This window comes from Opisthocomus hoazin, chromosome 7, assembly GCF_030867145.1.
Source record: "Opisthocomus hoazin isolate bOpiHoa1 chromosome 7, bOpiHoa1.hap1, whole genome shotgun sequence".
Taxonomy (NCBI): domain Eukaryota; kingdom Metazoa; phylum Chordata; class Aves; order Opisthocomiformes; family Opisthocomidae; genus Opisthocomus; species Opisthocomus hoazin.
In genome coordinates, this window is record NC_134420.1 from 6,315,875 (window position 1) to 6,334,307 (window position 18,433).

Here is an 18,433-nt window from a genome sequence, read left to right on the forward strand (position 1 = left end):
ATTTAAGTTAAATTCAGTGAGAGGAGGGACATGTGAGCATGCTGCTGTAAGATAAAATAGGCATGAATTTATAGCATCCCATTACCTTGTTGTAAAAACATCCAAAAAGATAAAAGGATATGCAAGACTCTTTTTTGCTTGTTTGTTTTGATGTGGTTTTTGTTATTTTATTTTTTTTCCTCCATGGGAGAGATAATTTACTTTGCATTAATGGTGAGTAGATTTTCACATGCGTGGATGTGCAAATAACACAAAGCAGATAATATTGTGTGTATCCACACCCTTGTTTGCTCTGTGCTATGACTTGTGCCTCATTCTAAGTGTCTTTAGGATTTCTCAATTTATAAAGAAAATTAATATACATTTCAATTAATTTTTATTGTGTTGGTTTCATCTATATTTTGTTCATTCATTTGTACTATGACTCAACAAGGAAGGACACATGATCTTTTCAAATAAATGCAGACTTTTTAAAAAAAATAATCAAAAGTATTTTAGACAAGAATAGGGCTGAACTTTTTTTGCTAGTTTGATCAACTGATGGTGTTTTGGGAAATTTTTGTGGAGAGGCAAGTATGTTCTACGCAGTGCTACTGGAAGTTAAAATGGTGACAGTTTTGCAGCAGCAAAGTCTGGTGTGGGTTTGAAATTACAAACTGGAAAACATTAGAAGGATATTGGACTTTATAATATGAATGAAGAGTTTTGATATTAGATGGAAATTAAGCATAGCTAGAATTTGACTTCATCCAAATTCTATTCCACAAATTGGAAGACTGAGATACATGGTGCAGCTCGAAAATAACACTAAGAATTTTTAACCCTGAGACTTTGGACATTTTATTCTAATTTAGCATGGACATTGTTGTGTTGGTTTTTTTTTTTTTTTTATTAATCACTAGTACTTTTGTATGCATTTTCCTAACTATTTTTGGAACCACGTCAGAGAAACTCAGAGCTTCTGAGAGGACAGTTTGTCATCATAGCTCCCTTGCTGAATAGATTTTTAGCTACCTGTATTCTGGGGGCTGGAAGAAGGAAGTTGCAGATGAAATCAATGTATCAGATGGGATTGACTTGTACAATACTGTACATTATAGCATTCTCAAAGTGGGATACATTAGCATTGTGGAGATTGGGGTTTGCATGCTGAAGAGGAAGATTTGAGCTATGGATGTTGTGTCTCTTACCCTCACTTCCCTCTGCTGAGCTCTGGTGGCTCATCTGAGAGAACATTGCAGTGGCAAAGTTAAGGAGATAAGTTGACCCAACTGTCTTGAAAATCATGATCATGTCTCGGCCTTGTTTTCATTTTGTATAGAGCCAGTGAAGCACTCGGCAATGCTTTCACTGCTTGACACAATCCAAATTTGGTAGACTGTGTATACACTTATTTTAGTAGAGTGCTCTTGAGGATACTGAAAACTGTTTCCCCTTGAGCAAGCTTCACAGTTGGGCACAGAATTAGCACAGCTGGGCCATAGTAATCTTCTAGCAGAGGCAAAATGGCAATTTGAAAGCAAACATGGTTTGCTTGTTGGCTATACTCTTCAGTACTGTCTTGTTTTCTCTTGTGTGTCTGCAGAGGAGAAAGGTCTGACATCATGAGGAGTGGGGCTCATCACCAGTCTGTAGTTTTGGACAAGTATGGAGGGATCGTTTCTTTGTTTCCCCTTTGGCTATTGTGTAGAGCTGTGATCTTTTTCCCCATTCCTGCAGCCCATTTACCAGCTCCAGAGGGCTATGATATTGTAGCTTATTCCATCCGGCTTCATTTAGCACATGGGACCAAGGAATAGACCTGTAAGATGTGCCCTGGGCACATGCCTGAATTTCCAGGCTTCTGCACCAAGGTCTCTTCCTGACAGAGTTTTCTGGGCTTCAGAAGCTCATACGTAAGGAGCTGGAGAATTCAAGATGCTGAGGAACTGGACACATAAATGTTGAATATTGCATGAGGCATGTAAAAGTTGCTTGGGTGCAGAAGTGAAGTCAGTTTGGAGAAAAGAAACGGAGAGATGAGGATGATAGGAGAGGCATGGAGTTGAAGACCAAGTGTGGAATTTAAAGGTGTGCTGAAAGAGGTGTAAAGTTTGGGGGATGAACATTGGGAAGTCTTCTGCAAGAAATCTGTCTGTCTTAGATTCTGAATTAAAGAAAACTTGCTTCAGCTTGGTGATCTTGCTCATCTTGCTAAGAAGATTCTGTAGCAGTACTTTTATTATCAACATTAGTGTGTTCAGCTCAAGCCAGTGGAAAATGCAGGTTTTCAATGTCTGAATATCAAGACATTCTTAATACTGATACTTCTAAGGATTCTGCTGGCACTGATGCAGTTTCTGATTTAGCTGAGAGGCTTTATAATTTTCTTTAATGTCATCATGCCTTTGGGATTGTTTATATATCCCATTGCAAGTAAGTGATAACATCTCAATGCTATCAAAACTATTTCTTTTGCTGTCAGCTATTCTAGGATACTCAGTAGCCTTGTCAGAAAAGAACCAGTTTTGCGTGTGCATAAAATCATTGGCCTTTGCTTTCTTTATTTCTACTGTTATGTTATCTTGGGTTTAGATGCCACACAATTTGAGAGGCTCAGGACGAGTAGTTCCATTGGTGCTTCAGTATTGTAGAAGCTCATCCTTCTACTGATGTGTTTCAGAGATTCACCCATGTGAAATATTTCTATCTGTAACCTCGCAGTCTTGTGTTACCACTGAAAAGTACAAGTAAAATAGTTGCTTGGCTAATTGTGAGGCTGGAGCCAGTGTCTTGTGTTGTAGCTGTTAAACTAAGTGGAAGAACTCGGTGTAATAATAGAGGAACCAACTAGATTTTGATACTTTGCTTTTGTCTTTGAGTCCCTCCATCTTGTTCTGAAGGCTCTTGTTGTCTGAGATGGCCAGTGGAGAATGCTTTATCTACAGCCTCTTGGGCACAGACCTTGGACATGGGCTCTTTTTAGTTATTCTTTCACAGACCTCCCAGTCTGGTTGCTTTAGGACCCCCAGGGCGGGGTGGCCTTGCAGATAGCTGCCCCCAGTTTCCAAGTGGTAGGTCTTCAGGTGTAACTGTTTGTCTTTTTAATCTGGTGATTGTGGTAAAGGAGAGGGTAAGCAATGCTTGCGAGGTTTGAGAAAGCTTTCATATTCCTGGGGTGTTTTTTCATACTTTTAGTGTTGTTTTTTTATTATACTAATGTTATTACCATTCTATAAAAACATTGCAACTGCTTTCTTGTAATTATAGGGGGAGTTATACATTTTTAATGGAGTTTAATGTTTTTTCCATACAAATACACAGAGCCATTTTTTTCTTCAGGCTATGAACATTACTCTCATTTGAATCAATACATTTCAACTGTTAAATATGTCAGAGTGTCTGTTTTAGCAAAGAAAATGCCACCTTTTGGAGCCATAAAATACAGTGAATTGAAAGCTGACACCTAATATATTTTTCATTGGATACAGATGTTCAATGCAAAACTCATTCTTTCAGCTTTCATAAAACGGAACAGAAGTAAAATACTCCAGCTTAGCATACAATATGCAGCAACCAAACTGGTAATGCAATCCAGCATTTAAAATACTATAAATGTATTGTTAAATAGCAGAAGAAGATAGAATTTTTCAATGTCTGTGTGAAGAGAAAATACCTCTAAATAGATGTTTTGGTTTTTTTTAATGCTTGACCAGTAAAATAATAAATTATAAATCATAGGACAGAATAGATATGTAGAATGTGATTTTTCTTTTACCTGTGTAAAATCTTGAGTAGGTTAAAAATATTTGAAATACATATTTAGAAGAAAGTGAGTCTACTATAAAATGCGATAGTATATTAAAAATAAAGCAGTTGCTACGTGGGCTAGAATGGTGATGAAGGCTTTTGAGGTGCTGAGATGTTCAATTCTTGTATCTGTGGACTATTATAGTTTCGGTCCTGGCTTCAGCTGAGCTGGAGGCACTGCTAAAATATTGTCAGTTATGCACAAGCTACCACTGAATGTCTGCAGTGTGGCTACTGCTCTTTTGCCTGCAGAAGTCATTTAGGTATACAGGAGCTATAAAGTGGGCTATATGGCAGAGACAATTAAGGGGGAATAAAAAGGGGAAAAAAATTCGCATTAAACAGATATTTCTGAAGTAGAAATGCATTAGAAAGGAACAGATTTAACTTCAACCAAAAATACAAGTATACTGTTATATCTGAAGATGATTTTGTGCAAAGATCTTTGTCTTAGTCTTTAATTTTTAACTGACCAAACTGAAAAGACTCACAATTTTTTTTCCCAAAGGATGTTGACGTATCTAACAGTTTTCAGACAAGGGCCTAGAGAAATCGACATTTCGTTTAGCATTTCTGTAATCATATTGCTTTATAATACTGCTGTCTTTAGTGTTCTGAGTGACATTGACTATCAGATTACAGTGTACCAACAATATATTGCAGAAGTACAATATTAATTTTTGATTATCTGCTTCATTTTTCTTACTTTTGAATGTTCATTTCCCCCTATTTTCTGAATGAAAAGGGATAGAAAATTTTACTACCTTTTCGTCTGAATCTTCTTCTATTTTTTTTGACAAAAACCCATTATGAACCTGTTCTGAACAGATTAATGTTTTCATTATGGCATCTCACGGAAAATACATTTCCCCAAACTAACTGGAAAACCATAAAAAGCCTGGTTTAGTCAGGCAGCTTCTTACTGGTCAAAAATCTGTGGCAAAAAAACCAGACCAGCAGTGGGCAGACTTCTACATATCGTCCTGCTTGCAAACAAGCCGGGTTTGTGCTGCAGGAGTGAATCTGGATGGGATGAGGAACCACTCGCATTTCAGTTTTATTAATTTTTTATTTTTTCTTGGTAGGATAGACTATTGTTACTGATGATTGCTGTATAACAGTCAATGAAAAATGAGTTGATAGTGTTATTCCTGTTCCCAAATGACATATGTAAATATCACCAAAAATAAATAAATCCTGTCTTCATAGGAGGAGCAAGAATTAGTCCTTGGTGCTCTCTTGATATTAGTGGAAGTTGGAAGGGCTGAAAAATACAGCTGCTGGTCAAAAACGTGTCCAAAAAGAAGGCAAATTTTCCAGTAGAAATGTGAAAATGGAAAACCTTCAATAAGAAATAGGAATATTTTTACCTGGAAATTATGTTAAGATGGTGGAAATTTATTTTAGGGTGATAAATGATTCCTTTCTCTTCTGGCCTGTGCCACCTGGTCAGAATGCCCATCTCATAGTGGGACTCCTGTGCTATCCTCTGCCAGGAGGATGTAAATGGAAGGTCATCTGCTCTGCTGTAGCCAGGGGGGACAATCTGTGGCAGCTGAAGTACAGTGTCATCTAGCAGCATAATCCTTGCTATATTATGAAATTGGACTATTTTGGTGTTGTTCTTTGGGTGAAAATTTTTAATTTGTGTGGCAAGTAGATACATAACATAAAATTTCACTCTCCCCCCTTTTTTAATGTCCCCTTTTAAAGAAAAAGCTCTTCAAAGGAGCATTGCAGTCACTGGAGTCTTTTGTCACCTTGCAGAATCAAGTCTTAAAATACTTTTACAAAAACACACTCCTTTCTTTCTTGATATGGTTTTCTACTTCTGTTACAAAATAGGCTGCAGTAAGGTTAGCTAGTCTTACGCTATAGATACCCATGCACACTGGTGTAAAACATTTCCCTGCTGTACTATGTCTTTTAAAACACTATGTTAAAAGCACTGGAATTTCATAAGTAAAAATGAGATATGGGGAGTCGGATACACTAGAATGATTTTACAAATAGCACCTGCCTTCCCAAAGAAAGCATGTTATTTTTTAATAATTTGCTGTATGTCTACTAGTAAAGTAGCATTGAAGTTGTTCAGTAAATATTCAGAGCAATGCAAGTTTTCCAGTTAAAGCATATTTAAAATTGTTGTCAAGATTTCTATTGAGTTCTCTTTTTACGCAAATGCAGTCTACACAATTGCACACTTTTTGCCATGTTAACTTTCTGTTTGCTGTTCAGGTAGAGAAATAACAGCAGAAACCTTTATGGAGAAATTGGATAATGGTGCCTTGCTTTGTCGGTTAGCTGAGACCCTGCAGGAGAAATTTAAAGAAAACAGCTTTGATGCAAACAAGCCTGGCAAAGTAAGTGTCAGTAAATGTTCTAGTATGTATTATCAGTATCTGAGGTATCTGTTTTGGTACTGAACTTTTTGGGCAGGTAAGAGATTTCATTTGTGGAGGGTTCTGCAAATGGACAGGAAGGTAATTGCTCTGTGCAGAAAAATTACAATATAAAATTGTGGGAAGTAGTACTTCTTGTGTAGTTATTAAGGTTACTGTGAGAAGTTGTTACTCAAAAAATGCCTTGTAGCATGTGGAAGGTAAGACATAGAACAAGATCTAGCAGTGTGGTATGGTAGCTGATAGACAAAATGTGACTGTTGTATTTATTTGCAAGGGGAATATTAAGTAGCTGTGGGAGGTGTCTTTTCCTCTATAAACAGCTCTAGGGAGGCCAATAATAAAATTCTATAGTTAGTTTTGGTGCCTTGAGTTTGAAGGTCCTGTTGGTGTACTCGAAGAGATCCAGTAAAGAGGTGCAAGGAAGATGTGGAAAATGTGAACCTTCAGAAGATACTGAAGAGCTTGGCAAAGATCAAGTTAAGACCTTGCTTGACCACAGCCTCCCTGTAATTTAAATGGTTTTCACAGAGTAATCTTACTGGCAGAAATTAGAGTGCAGCAAGCTTCTTTCTGGAATATGTTAAATTAAATGGTTGATGTTTATATTAATGCATTTACTCCAAAACTGTTTTTATTTTTCTTGCTGAATTCACATACATCTTCCCTGAAAGTTAAAACAGGCAAATACACAGCAGGTAAAAAAGAACGCAAGAGCAGAAATCACATAATGCGTCTTCTATTCTTTACGTTTTCATAACTGGTCTGTGGCAGAAATTAGGGCGCAGCATAAATTTTATCAGCAGTTCTGAAAACTGACAGCCTTGTGTCAACTGCAGCTGCATAAGTTGTTTTTCTTGGTTCTTAGCTCATAATTGTGGTTGCAGAAGAAATTGTCTGGACTAAGGCAGGCTTTATTTATTATTTCTAACCTTCTGTGAATTGGGGGGGTGCAGGGGGGTGTTGTTTGCTTGCTTTGTGGGATTTTTGTTCCTAAAGAAAAGGGAAGAGATAGCTGGGAATAAAGATAAGAAGTAAAGCAGAGAAGGAAGGAAACGTTCCTCCACAGAGGAGGAAAAGACAGCTGGAACTTATATTTGAAATTGTAATCAGGGTTTGGTTAGTCAAATTACTGCATGACTTCTGAGTTCCCCTTTATAATATGGTCCAACTTGTCTTCACCTAAGTGGTGGCCTGTTAGTGTCATGGTAGATCCCAAGCTGAGAAAACACTTATGGCAGCCTTTTTTGTTGACTCTAGGAACTAGCAAGGCAGAAAGAAGGTTTACTTGTTTGTTTGTTTGTTTCCCTTAAAACAAACAAAGGTACCTGTTATTGACAAAAAATACTAAAAGCTTTAGTGAATACCCAAAAGGTAAACTTGGCTACAGAGTTCTAAAACATTCCCTTCTCATATCTTCCCCAGCTGACATACTGGAAGATCTGTTAAATCACAAACTGCAAAGAATCTTTTTTGCAGACTGACATCTCAGAAAACCATGCCTATTTAATATAAAATTCTCAGGAAAATAATAGTCATAAATTCATCAACAACTACAAAATTCTAGTGAACGTTCATAAATTAATACATTTTTACTAGATATCTAACTACTGCTTCTCAGGGTTTTTGGTGGCTTTTTGTTTGGATGCTTGTGTGTGTTTTAGGGTTTTTTGTATCGTCAGACTTTGGTGATGTATCTGGAGTGAGCTGCCATTTGGAAAGATAACCCAGAAATCTACCAATGTTTGGTAATTCTGTGTTTTGTCACTGAAAAGAAGTAGACCTCCTTTCTCGTATTAACTTCCTCGGCTGAGAATATGGCCTTCCTGACTGTATTAGCTGATACTCATTTTTTGAACCTGTTACATTAGAAGCCAATTAGACATTTATAATCCCATATGTTGTAATTACTTAGATTTGTTGGTCTTTTGTCAAACTGGTATAACAGGCAATGCAATTAAAAGGAAAAAATTCTGCTCCACTGCTATTTTCTCAATGTATAGTATTTCATACTTGGTATAGTAAGAATTCAGAGAAAAGGGAGAGTAATAGATTTGTGTCATTGTAGGCTATTAGGGAGCTATGTATCCTTTCAGATTGCAGCTCCCTGTGTAGCAGTCCCAGGCAATAGGTCTAGTCTATACATTGGAAAATCTGGCTTGTGGTGCCAGGGAAACTTTTATAAGAAGATTATACCATATGAAATTTAGCATGGTAAGAATTCCACAATCCTTCCCTGAACCATTATTATGCACTCTGTTAATAATACATGTGGCATTTTGAAGCCATTTGGCCATATCTCAGTCCACAGGAAAAAGGAAACTTTATGGTCTTTCACCCAGGTGCCCTGCTGACTTCGCTGGCAGCTCGAAGAAGCTGCTGATTTCTATAGAGTCCAGCCTCTATCAAAATGGGTAATATGCTTTCCTGTCCACACATGTAACTTTTAATTCTTTTTAGATAGAAGCAGACTGATATAAAGTGAGTGGCTGCCAGGAGGATCAGCTTGCAGGCAGCACCAGGTTGCAGCAGAGTGAGAGAGACAGGATAAGACAGGGTAAGGTTGTAGATAATGGAGGGGGACGGGAAATCTTACTAAGTCCCTCTACAAGCTTCAAGATTTGGTCTGTTTTCATAAGTGAAGTTTTTCCTTGTATGGGAGCTACTTCCTAAATGGCAAAACTCCATAAAATACTTTGGGTTCAGCTTTGTCTTAGAGGAAGATGATGTATCCTGTTCTGCTTGATATGTACTACTGATGATGAATTTGCTTTTGCAGCTCTTCGGGGATGTCTGGCCAGTTTCGCTGCTATAGCAACACATGTAAAAAGACATTAAAAACTAACATTACATACCTGACTCATCAGTTTTTTTGCCATAATTCCTTAAGTTCATATTGCAATACCCTACAGAATGGCAGAGGTTAAATCCTATTGCTTCTGGGTTAACTGCCTGTGCAATGAGTTTCTAGTCACTGTCAGTTTTGCAGTTTGTTTTTTAACAGAACTCTATTGGTTACTTTCTTCTTAGGGAGGACTGAATGTTATTCAGCTTTCAGGGACCCCCTAGGTGAGCATCAGCCTTTCAGAGCGTGGAATAAATCAGGAAAGCATAAACCAAAAAGGCCGAGCCTCCCAAAATACTGAGTTTTTCAAATCTGGAAGGAAGATGGTAGTATTGATACTATAAACCATTCCTTTTTGTGTCATGTGGAGACACTTTGGGGCACTGGGGACATTTTCAAAAGAGCTGGGAAACTATTGGTGATATGGCTTGGGAATACAACTTTAAGAGACTGAAAAAGAGATTAAAAGGTGTGCAATGTAAATGTAAAGTCTGCTTTCCTTAAGAGTTGGAGGAAGGCAATGAAGGCGTAACTTTTTATGTGTGAAGGAGATCAATGGAGCAGCTTTTTATGAGTGGCTGAGTAGGTTAGGATTCTTCAGGGTGGAAAGAGGCAGCATGGGGGCAAAATCAGGAATGGCACAGTAGATATTCACTCTTTTTGATGCAAAAACTGTGGGACATGGAATGAAGCTAGTAGGAGCCAAACAAACAAAAGGGGGTCCTTGTTTATGAATCGGTTGGAAATTTCTTGCCAACGGATGTAGAAGTTTAGCTGAGTTCAAGAAAACACCGAATAAGGTAATGGAGGAGAGATCTTTTGGAAGGCTGAACACACAGATACCCCATCTAGAGGAGGAAGTCCCCATAGCTGGAAATGGTTGGAGCTTGAGAAAGTGTTGCGAGATGCAGCATTTGCTACGCTCTTGGTTTTCCCCAGCTACTTACTTATGGCCAGTCTGTGTTGGATGAACCTTTGGCTGACCCAGTAGGGAAGCTGCTATGTTCTGTGCCTTATTGGTTCTTGGGGCTGCATACCTTGCTGGTTGTGCAGACGGATATGGGAAAGTCTGTCCTTTCACAAGGGTCAAACTTCAAAGAAATGATTTAAAATTAAATTTGTACTTGTTCTATACAAAGATGCTTCTTTAGGACTGAATCCCTGCAGCTAAAAATAACACCTGAATCACAACCTGCTTTGGTATCTGTTATCCAGGGGAGTAATGTGTATCCCAGTAGATACTCTGAATGCCTCCTCCACGACTCTAGCTCCCTAGCTTTGGTATGTGATTTGTTAGTCATTTAGTAATGAGTTCTTAAAAGCATTTCAGTTTCTAAAGATGAAACATTTAACAATTGTTCATTTCAAAGGCTGTTAGGTGCTAGGTTCTTTTGCAAATCTTGGAAGACAATGTTCTTCATTGTTACGCAGCTAAATCATGCTTCAAAGCCCGATGATTCTAAAAATTTTCATGTTGTATCTAATCCTTTACTTCAGACAGACAAAACTTTGAGTTTTAAATGGAAATGGAGATTTTAAACAGGGAGGGCAGTATTAGACTGTTGTGACTGTGTGATATATTTCCAAAGAAGTCATTTTTTCCCCTTGTTGGAGATTTTACAGTCATAAATAAATCCAATAATGTACATTTATAAAATAACAAGGAGATGACTGATATCAATCTTAATAAATACTGAGGATTTTTATGGTAGTAAGTTGCTAGAGCTACCTAAGCTGCTGCTAATGATCTACTGTCTAGAAACTACAGACTTATGATTATAGCAGGAGTTATTCCGTAAAAGTGATTCATGTCACAGGATGCCATTTTGTAATTTTCTCCCATTGGCTTGGATTTCATCTGCATGCTCTCCTGGCAGTATTTCACTTTTCCTGACAGATACTTAATTTGAGAATTTCACAGCTGTACAAACAAATGCAAAGCATCAAGGCATGTGCAGTATGCACAAAGCCCACATTTGCTTGCGCTTAATTTAGTAAGCTCATTAATTAAGATTTTAAAATAAACATAAATAAATTGTGTTAAAAGTTATCACTATTTTAATAAGCAGGGCATAATAGTCTGCCCACCACCTTGAAGCTGCCTATATATTCATGAACATTCGACTGAAAACAATGTTTTCATGGCAAATGAATGAAAATAGGTTGAAGCTGAATCATCCTTTTTCTCTGGTTTCTCAGAGGTTGATCAGATAAATCTCATCTGAAATCTCTCTTAGAAATACTCTTGAATAATGAATCTGAATATAAAAATTCAGTCTCATTTTCAGGAAGCCAGGACCTAGATTTGATTTGGCCTATAAAAGAAATAGAAATACATACAAAATAAATCCAGGTGCAATATTTCTTAAGTCCTAGAATGTTTAATTCAGATATACAAGTAATTTTATTCTTCCAATGGGAGTTGATTGAATGAGATGAACCTGAACGTGCACTGAAACAAAGCTGTTGTGTAGAAAACGGCGCGTAAATTTTGTGCTTGGATGTGCATGTGCCCTTCCATTGAAACTGTCTATGAAAACCATAATTTCTGTACACACATGTTCATGTATTTCCTAATATGAAGAGATTCTGTCCACGTCTTACCCATAGTCCTAGTATCTGAGGTGTATTTTGCAGTTGTTCCATATCCAAAGCTTAAATTTGCTCCTGGGAAATATACTTAGCGAATCTGACACCCGGCGGGTGTAGATCACTCTGACAGCATTGGCTTCTCGGAGTCGTGCAGGTTTGCGTAAGGTGAGATTTTGACCTAATGAGAGCACTCTGAGAGTGGCATTATGCATTTTGAGAGTTACAATTAAGAGATCTAAACCAAGATTTGGGATGGAAGTTTTGTGCCCTTAATTAAGCTCTAATATTGAAGTTGGATCTCATAGGTGAAACAATTTAGCAGTTTCACAACTGAAAACTCACAGTTTGTTTTGAATTTCAAGATGTTTATTTTTCCAGAGAGAGTTATGCATTTCGGTGGAAGTAGAGGCAGAATTCTGTAAACTAAATGGCTTGAAAAGCCAGGGAATTGACTTAAATTCTGTGAATATTGAAAGAAGGGGCTGGCAGCAAAAGAGCAAGATTGTAAACTGGAGGCCAAGTTAATTTCTCATCTCAGCTGTAAGCTTGTTGTTTGCTTTTAGAAGAATACATCTCTGTGCTTTAATCTTCCACACCTGTAACCTGTGAATACAGGTCACTGTACAATAGTGGCTTGATTTGTGAATGTTATAATGTGCTTTGAGCTCTTCTTGTTTCAGACAGTACTGCTACCCCATTTGGTGAGCTATAATTAGTATTAGATTGTTCCCATTATGAAAACAAATTGACATTTGACTCTGCTCCTTTACAAGAAGCATGGAAACTTAGGGTTCTCTAAACATGTAGGGAAGACAGACCTTTGCTTGTTAATTTACTGCTTCAAAGAGTTTTGTGTCTGCTCCACAACAGGGCCACAAGCAAATGTGGTAAACCTAATATTCCTAAAGTAGAGAATCTGGACCAATGGTTTAGGATTTGACTCATCTCCCAAACCAGTGAGAGCTGGGAATGAGTAACAGCTCTGGGATTTCTCTAACAGTTTATAGGAACAAAAGATATGTTTAAGCTTGTTCTATCTTTTCAATCACCCCTTTTTGTAAAGGGAATTATGTGAATGGAGTAATGAACAGAATCCTGGAGGTTCACGAGAAGTAAGAAATACCTCTGAGTCCGAGGCATGCATCATCAAGGAAAGCAAAGTGTCTGACAGCAGTTTAGAAATGAGGAAATTTGGGTTTAGAAGACCTTATGTGTCCTTGTATTGGTATATTGTCACGTAGGTTAAATGACAAATGAATATACTACTGTAATGTCATTTGTAAATAATCCAGGAGGATCCGTTCAAGTCTTGGACAAGGTGAGACACATATTGTAAGGCGGAATTGTTATTTTTGTTTACAGAAGACCATACACCTGTGACAAATTGTACAAGGTATAATAGGTCATGTTAGTATATTTTCACCAAAACTGATCAAATACTGAGCCAGGAAGAGAACTAGAAAAATATTTAATAATTTCCCAAGGCAGCTAGCTTGGCTGGTGGACCGGAGGCAGGCTGTGCTTGGCATAATTCAAAGACTCAGTAGGTGGTTTAAGATCTAGCTAAACCTCAATAAAGTAGTGAAGACCACAGTGTTTTTGAAGGGCTCTTAAAAATGAATAAGCTGGTAAAAAATTCTTTGGGCTAGATATTATAGTTTATAAAATCAACACCAAAGCTCTTTGAGCCTCCCTTACTAGAGCTGTCAAAAAGTGAGTGTGCATTAAAATTATTCAGGATATTAAAATACAAAAAATAGGCCAAATCAGATAATTTATTTTTCTTCTTCAAGTGGAAAATGTCATGCCCTAAGTAAGTCTTTCTCTTGACAAATGATTGAGGTGCTGTGCAATGAAAATCAGTAAAATTATAACTTCCTTTGGACTTTCTGAAATATGATAAGACTTTTTGAACTTACTGCATCAAAGTATTCTCAATTAAGAATAAGATTAACAGATTCCTAAACAGAATCAGATATGTGTGATTGCTATGAGAACATCCATAGATACAGTAGAGAGAATTGCTTCAATGTTTTGTTTTGTTTTTTTTTTTTTTTAATTTGGAAAGGGTATAAATTTTCATGCCTGAAGGTGTGTTCAAGTTCAAATGGAAAGGGTTAAGAATACATTTTCTCTTTGGACAGTCTCTTCTATCTTTGTCTGCTTTGAAGTATGTTCATTTGAAGCATCTTCCTTTGAAGTATGTGGGTCTTGCTCTTCTTAGACCCTGGATGGCCAAGCTGAAATTCTGATTGGATCAACATAGTGATTTTATTTTTACTGTAGGCTTCGATTTCTCAAGGTTATAACGGAATCACAGAATGTTAGGGGTTGGAAGGGACCTCTGTGGGTCATCTAGTCCAACCGCCCTGCCAAAGCAGGGTCACCTTACAGCAGGCTGCACAGGACCTTGTCCAGGCGGGTCTTGAATATCTCCAGAGAAGGAGAATCCATAGCCTCCCTGGGCAGCCTGTGCCAGGGCTCTGTCACCCTCAGAGAGAAGTTCTTCCTCATGTTCAGACGGAACTTCCTCTGCTTCAGTTTGTGCCCATTGCCTCTTGTCCTGTTGCTGGGCACCACTGGAAAGAATCTGGCCCCATCCTCCTGACATCCACCCTTAAGATATTTATAAGCATTTATCGGGTCCCCTCTCAGCCTTCTCTTCTTCAGGCTGAACAAGACCAGCTTCCTCAGCCTTTCCTCATAGGAGAGATGCTCCAGTCCCCTCACCATCCTTGTAGCCCTCCGCTGGACTCTCTCCAGTAGCTCCTCATCTTTCTTGAAGTGGGGAGCCCAGAACTGGACACAGTACTGCAGATGGGGCCTCACTAGGGCAGAGAACTGTGCCCTGTAGATGGGATGGATTCCTAGCAAACACAGTATTCTGTAAGCTTGGTGCCTTGCGCCTGTCTGCCCAGTGTAGAGTCCTCGGCTACAGCAGAACTGTATTCAGGTGAATTCTGTAAGTTATAAATCTGAGTCTCTAGCCGAGAATTGTGTGAATGTGGTTAGGCTATGAACAGATTCTTTGTGGTCTGGGGCAGAAATTGGCTTGTCTGCACACTAGCACTCTTCTGGAGACTTGTTTTGCTGTAAAAGCTTGTGGAGCCAATTTCTAATCATATATAGTATAGATATGGCCCTCAGTGACTTGAGAGAAAAAAAAAAAGGCAGAGCATTGTCTTTTTGTGTATTAATCTTTATAGTGGCAGACTAGTGTGGATATAAGAGGAAAATAATAATCTTGTGAAATGACTCACAAGTGCTAATCCATCTGGAAAGAATCATTTCCACAAGACTGTAAAGCTGTTTGTTAGAGAATTCCTTGTACCTTTCTCAGACATGTCGATGGCTTGCTGAGCTCTTGTTCAACTGGATTGCTACCAGGTTTCTTGCCGATACTGTAAGATTTGCCTGCAACAGGTCATATGGACAAAGCCTATATGCTTTTCTAAGGCTTTTCTGCTTGTCGGAGGTTTGCATGGTAGGATAGAGTTCTGTTTCTCACCAGACCACAAAAGGAGATTTCTGAAAAAAGTTTGGATATTCTGTGGTTGTCTGCTTAGCACCTTCCAGGTGAACACGTTGAAGAACTTTTTATAAGCTTTTAGATGCACTTGAAGCCATGCGCTGTGTTGGCAACAGAGCTACGCGATCCTGGAAGGAGCACTGAGACATTATCTTTCTCCAGATCGTTCTTCTTGCTGATACTTCTCGTCCTTGGGAAAGCATAGTTTGTTCCCTCATTTGGCTGGAGCACATTTAATCTCTGTGTGAACAGGCCTTGTTCTTGTCAGTGAACTGAGGATTCTCCTGCATACCCCTCCCTCCGCTCCTGTTTGACATTGCAGAAATAATCAGAATTTGCATCTCAAGGTAGTTGTCACGGAAAAAGCAAAGCATATTTAAACAGTTAACTGCCTGTTAGATCCTGCTTTGGAAAATATCCTAGTGATTCAGGCTGCAAATCAGGTCAAGAGGAGAACCAAACTTTGATTTCTATATAGTATCATTTAACTAGAAGACTTCTTAGGTTTTTTTAATTAGCATTGCTTTTGTGTGGGATACTAATACTTAGACACTTCATAAAATTTTGTATTAAAACTGGAAATTTTCATAACATTTTTACCATTACTTCAGTCCAGGTATTCCAAATAGGGATGCCATATTCTCCAAGAGAAATATATAAACAGCCATTTTTAGATTTGCTAGATTTGCCTTATACCTGAAATGCATTGTAATAGACCTATTATTTATCTTGTTAAGTCTTTAAAGCAAACTGTAAAAACCTTTGTACCAGATATTTCTATGGGTCTTTTTATTTAAACTATTAAGAATAGTCTGAAACAGAAATGTAAGATTAGGGACGTGGATGGAAATTAGCATATATTTTTAAAACCTTGCGAAAATATAATTTAGACCAAATAACTTCAGCTTCATTGTGAAATTCTTAGGTCAAACTTAACATTAGTAGTTTTTAGGGAATAATGAATAAGAAAGAACTACAGATTTTAGTCCACTTACCAATAGTAAGTCTTGAACTTACAATAATGAGCCAAAACTTCTGAAACAGTGGGAATAGTGAATGTACATCCATAAGTGATGACTCCAATGCAGAAGGAGAAAAGAGAAGTCACCTTCAGGCACAGACACCAATTTATAAATATCATAATTATATCTAATTAGTTTATCTAAATAAGCATGTATTCCCATTTGGGCTTGTATATGTAAGTTGGCCCCAAATGCTTCAAGTATACAGTAGAGCTTTGTTCGCAGCTTTAGAGGCTGATTTAAGGCTGGTTTGGAAATTTGGCTGTATAGGTTAACATTCCAGCATGTTTTTCAAATCATGGACGTTTTTAAATTCTATGCCAGCTTAGAATTCCCAGGGCTCTGGCAGTTTCCTTGTGGTTTCTAATTGGAAAACTCGCAGAAAATCAGATTCTTTATCATAAAGGCAAAGATGCAATTTTTCTTAAAAATTAACATACACGGCTTTGGAGAATCAGGCTTACCCACAGTGAGCTACATGTGAAATTCTTTCTGAATGTTTCCATCATCTCCATAAAAGTTGTATCTTTGTTAAACATCTGGAAATCTAAAAAGCGAACAGATAAAGCATCTGAAAACATTCTGTCTTCCTTTAGACTGCATAGATCTTTATCACAGTCTTCCTTGACACTTGGCTCATGTTAGGTAAAACATCATTTGGAACTAATCTTACAGAAAGGGCTGGGAACCCCCCACCCCGCCTCACACTTCAAAAGCTCACCAAGTGTGAGATTGATCATTGAGGGGAAAAACAGGAGGAGGAAAAGGAAGAAGAGGCATGACTGTAATACAGCAGTATACCCAGCGTTACAATTATTGCATCAAGGAATTTGAATGGCTTCTTACATTTGTTATTCAGACTGCCAGTGAAAGGTTATCCACTATAATTTCATAGATCAAAGACATATATTGGTTATTTGAACTATATTACACTACACTGTAAGCGAGAGTATGGAAACATCTTTCGATAGGAAATTTTAGAACCTATTATGTGTTTTGATGGACTTCAGCTATTCTGACTGAAATTTTCTAAGCGTTGTCCTTAGCTTGGGTTCTTCTGGAATGATTAAGGGGAAAAAGTGATTTTGAAATTTCTGAGACTAAAATGAGTTGTTTTTGCCAAAATGTAATATTTTTCATATTTAACTTTATTTAGAGAGTATCAGATCACTTTCAAGAATGTGACGTTTGATAAGACATGATCGTCGGTTAATAAGATGCTTTTTGCAATGTGTCCTGTGAAAATCCACTCAAATTTGACAAGTTTATATCTCATGGAAAAATTGCTGCTTATGCATGTAGTTGCCGTGTTCATTGACAGGTACTGCTGTGTGACAATGAAATAGCGACAAACAACTTACTAAAATACAATCCTATTTTTCTCATTAAATTACAATATAAATAAGGGAAATTCAGAAACTAGGATTCTTCAGCTTCTTCAACTAACTCTATGTTAATTCAGCTCTGGCTTCTGTGGTTGTGATGAGGCAAAGCTCATGGTCACGTATCGAAGATAAGCTGTAATTGTCCTCTGAAAGAGCGCTTGTGAGAATTGCCCCATTATTGCCCCATTGCCCCAATCACATATTGTCGAAGAAACCCATTATGAAATGTCAATTTTAAAAATCCCATCTAAATGTAAGCTCTGAAAGCCAGAGGTCTAAGGACAAAGTATGAAGGTTTTATTGAATGGAAATAAGCTACTGAATCCCAGGCTTTGCCCCTTGCATTTGTGTTCTGGAACACTGCAAGGAGGTCTTTGCCACAACTTACCTTAGTGTCTCTGTCTTAGTTTCTCTGTTTATGAAATTCTAATAAACTTTTTTTTTTTTATTTTCATTGTAGTCTCTCTTTAATGCTATTTAATGGTAGTCTCTTTCTTTAATGCTATTATAGCATTAGAAAAAAACCAAACAAACAACCTTTTGAATTTTGTGTTTGGCCTGCTAGCATTTTCAGGTTGTAGGTAAATAGAAGTAATAGCTTTTAATTTGTGCTGTGTACGTGCCTGGAGTTTGTAAATTAATTCTACATGATCTTTGAAAGACTGTTAATAAAAGTGAACTTGTCAGTAAGCACAGATATGTTATGGAGTTAAATGTCTGGAAATTTTGAAAGTCAATTTACAGACCTCCCCAAGACTTTGGACTGTAGTGACTTAATCCCATCCTCAATTACACAAATTGAGTGGGCAGGAACAGGGTCTGACATCTGTTTAAATAGGCTCTTTTTGTCAGCTTCCATTAGTTGTGCC

At 37.7% G+C, this 18,433-nt stretch overlaps 1 protein-coding gene across 6 annotated transcripts in view; it reads left to right on the forward strand.

Annotated features, from left to right (window-relative positions):
* The window catches only part of GAS2 (growth arrest specific 2), a 102,729-nt gene that overhangs the window by 12,400 nt on the left and 71,896 nt on the right, over positions 1-18,433 (forward strand). For all 6 annotated transcript variants that reach the window (XM_075425309.1, XM_075425310.1, XM_075425312.1 and 3 more), the window contains exon 3: positions 6,028-6,152. In XM_075425309.1, the coding sequence (XP_075281424.1) occupies positions 6,028-6,152 (125 nt within the window). The remainder of the gene's footprint in view (positions 1-6,027; positions 6,153-18,433) is intronic.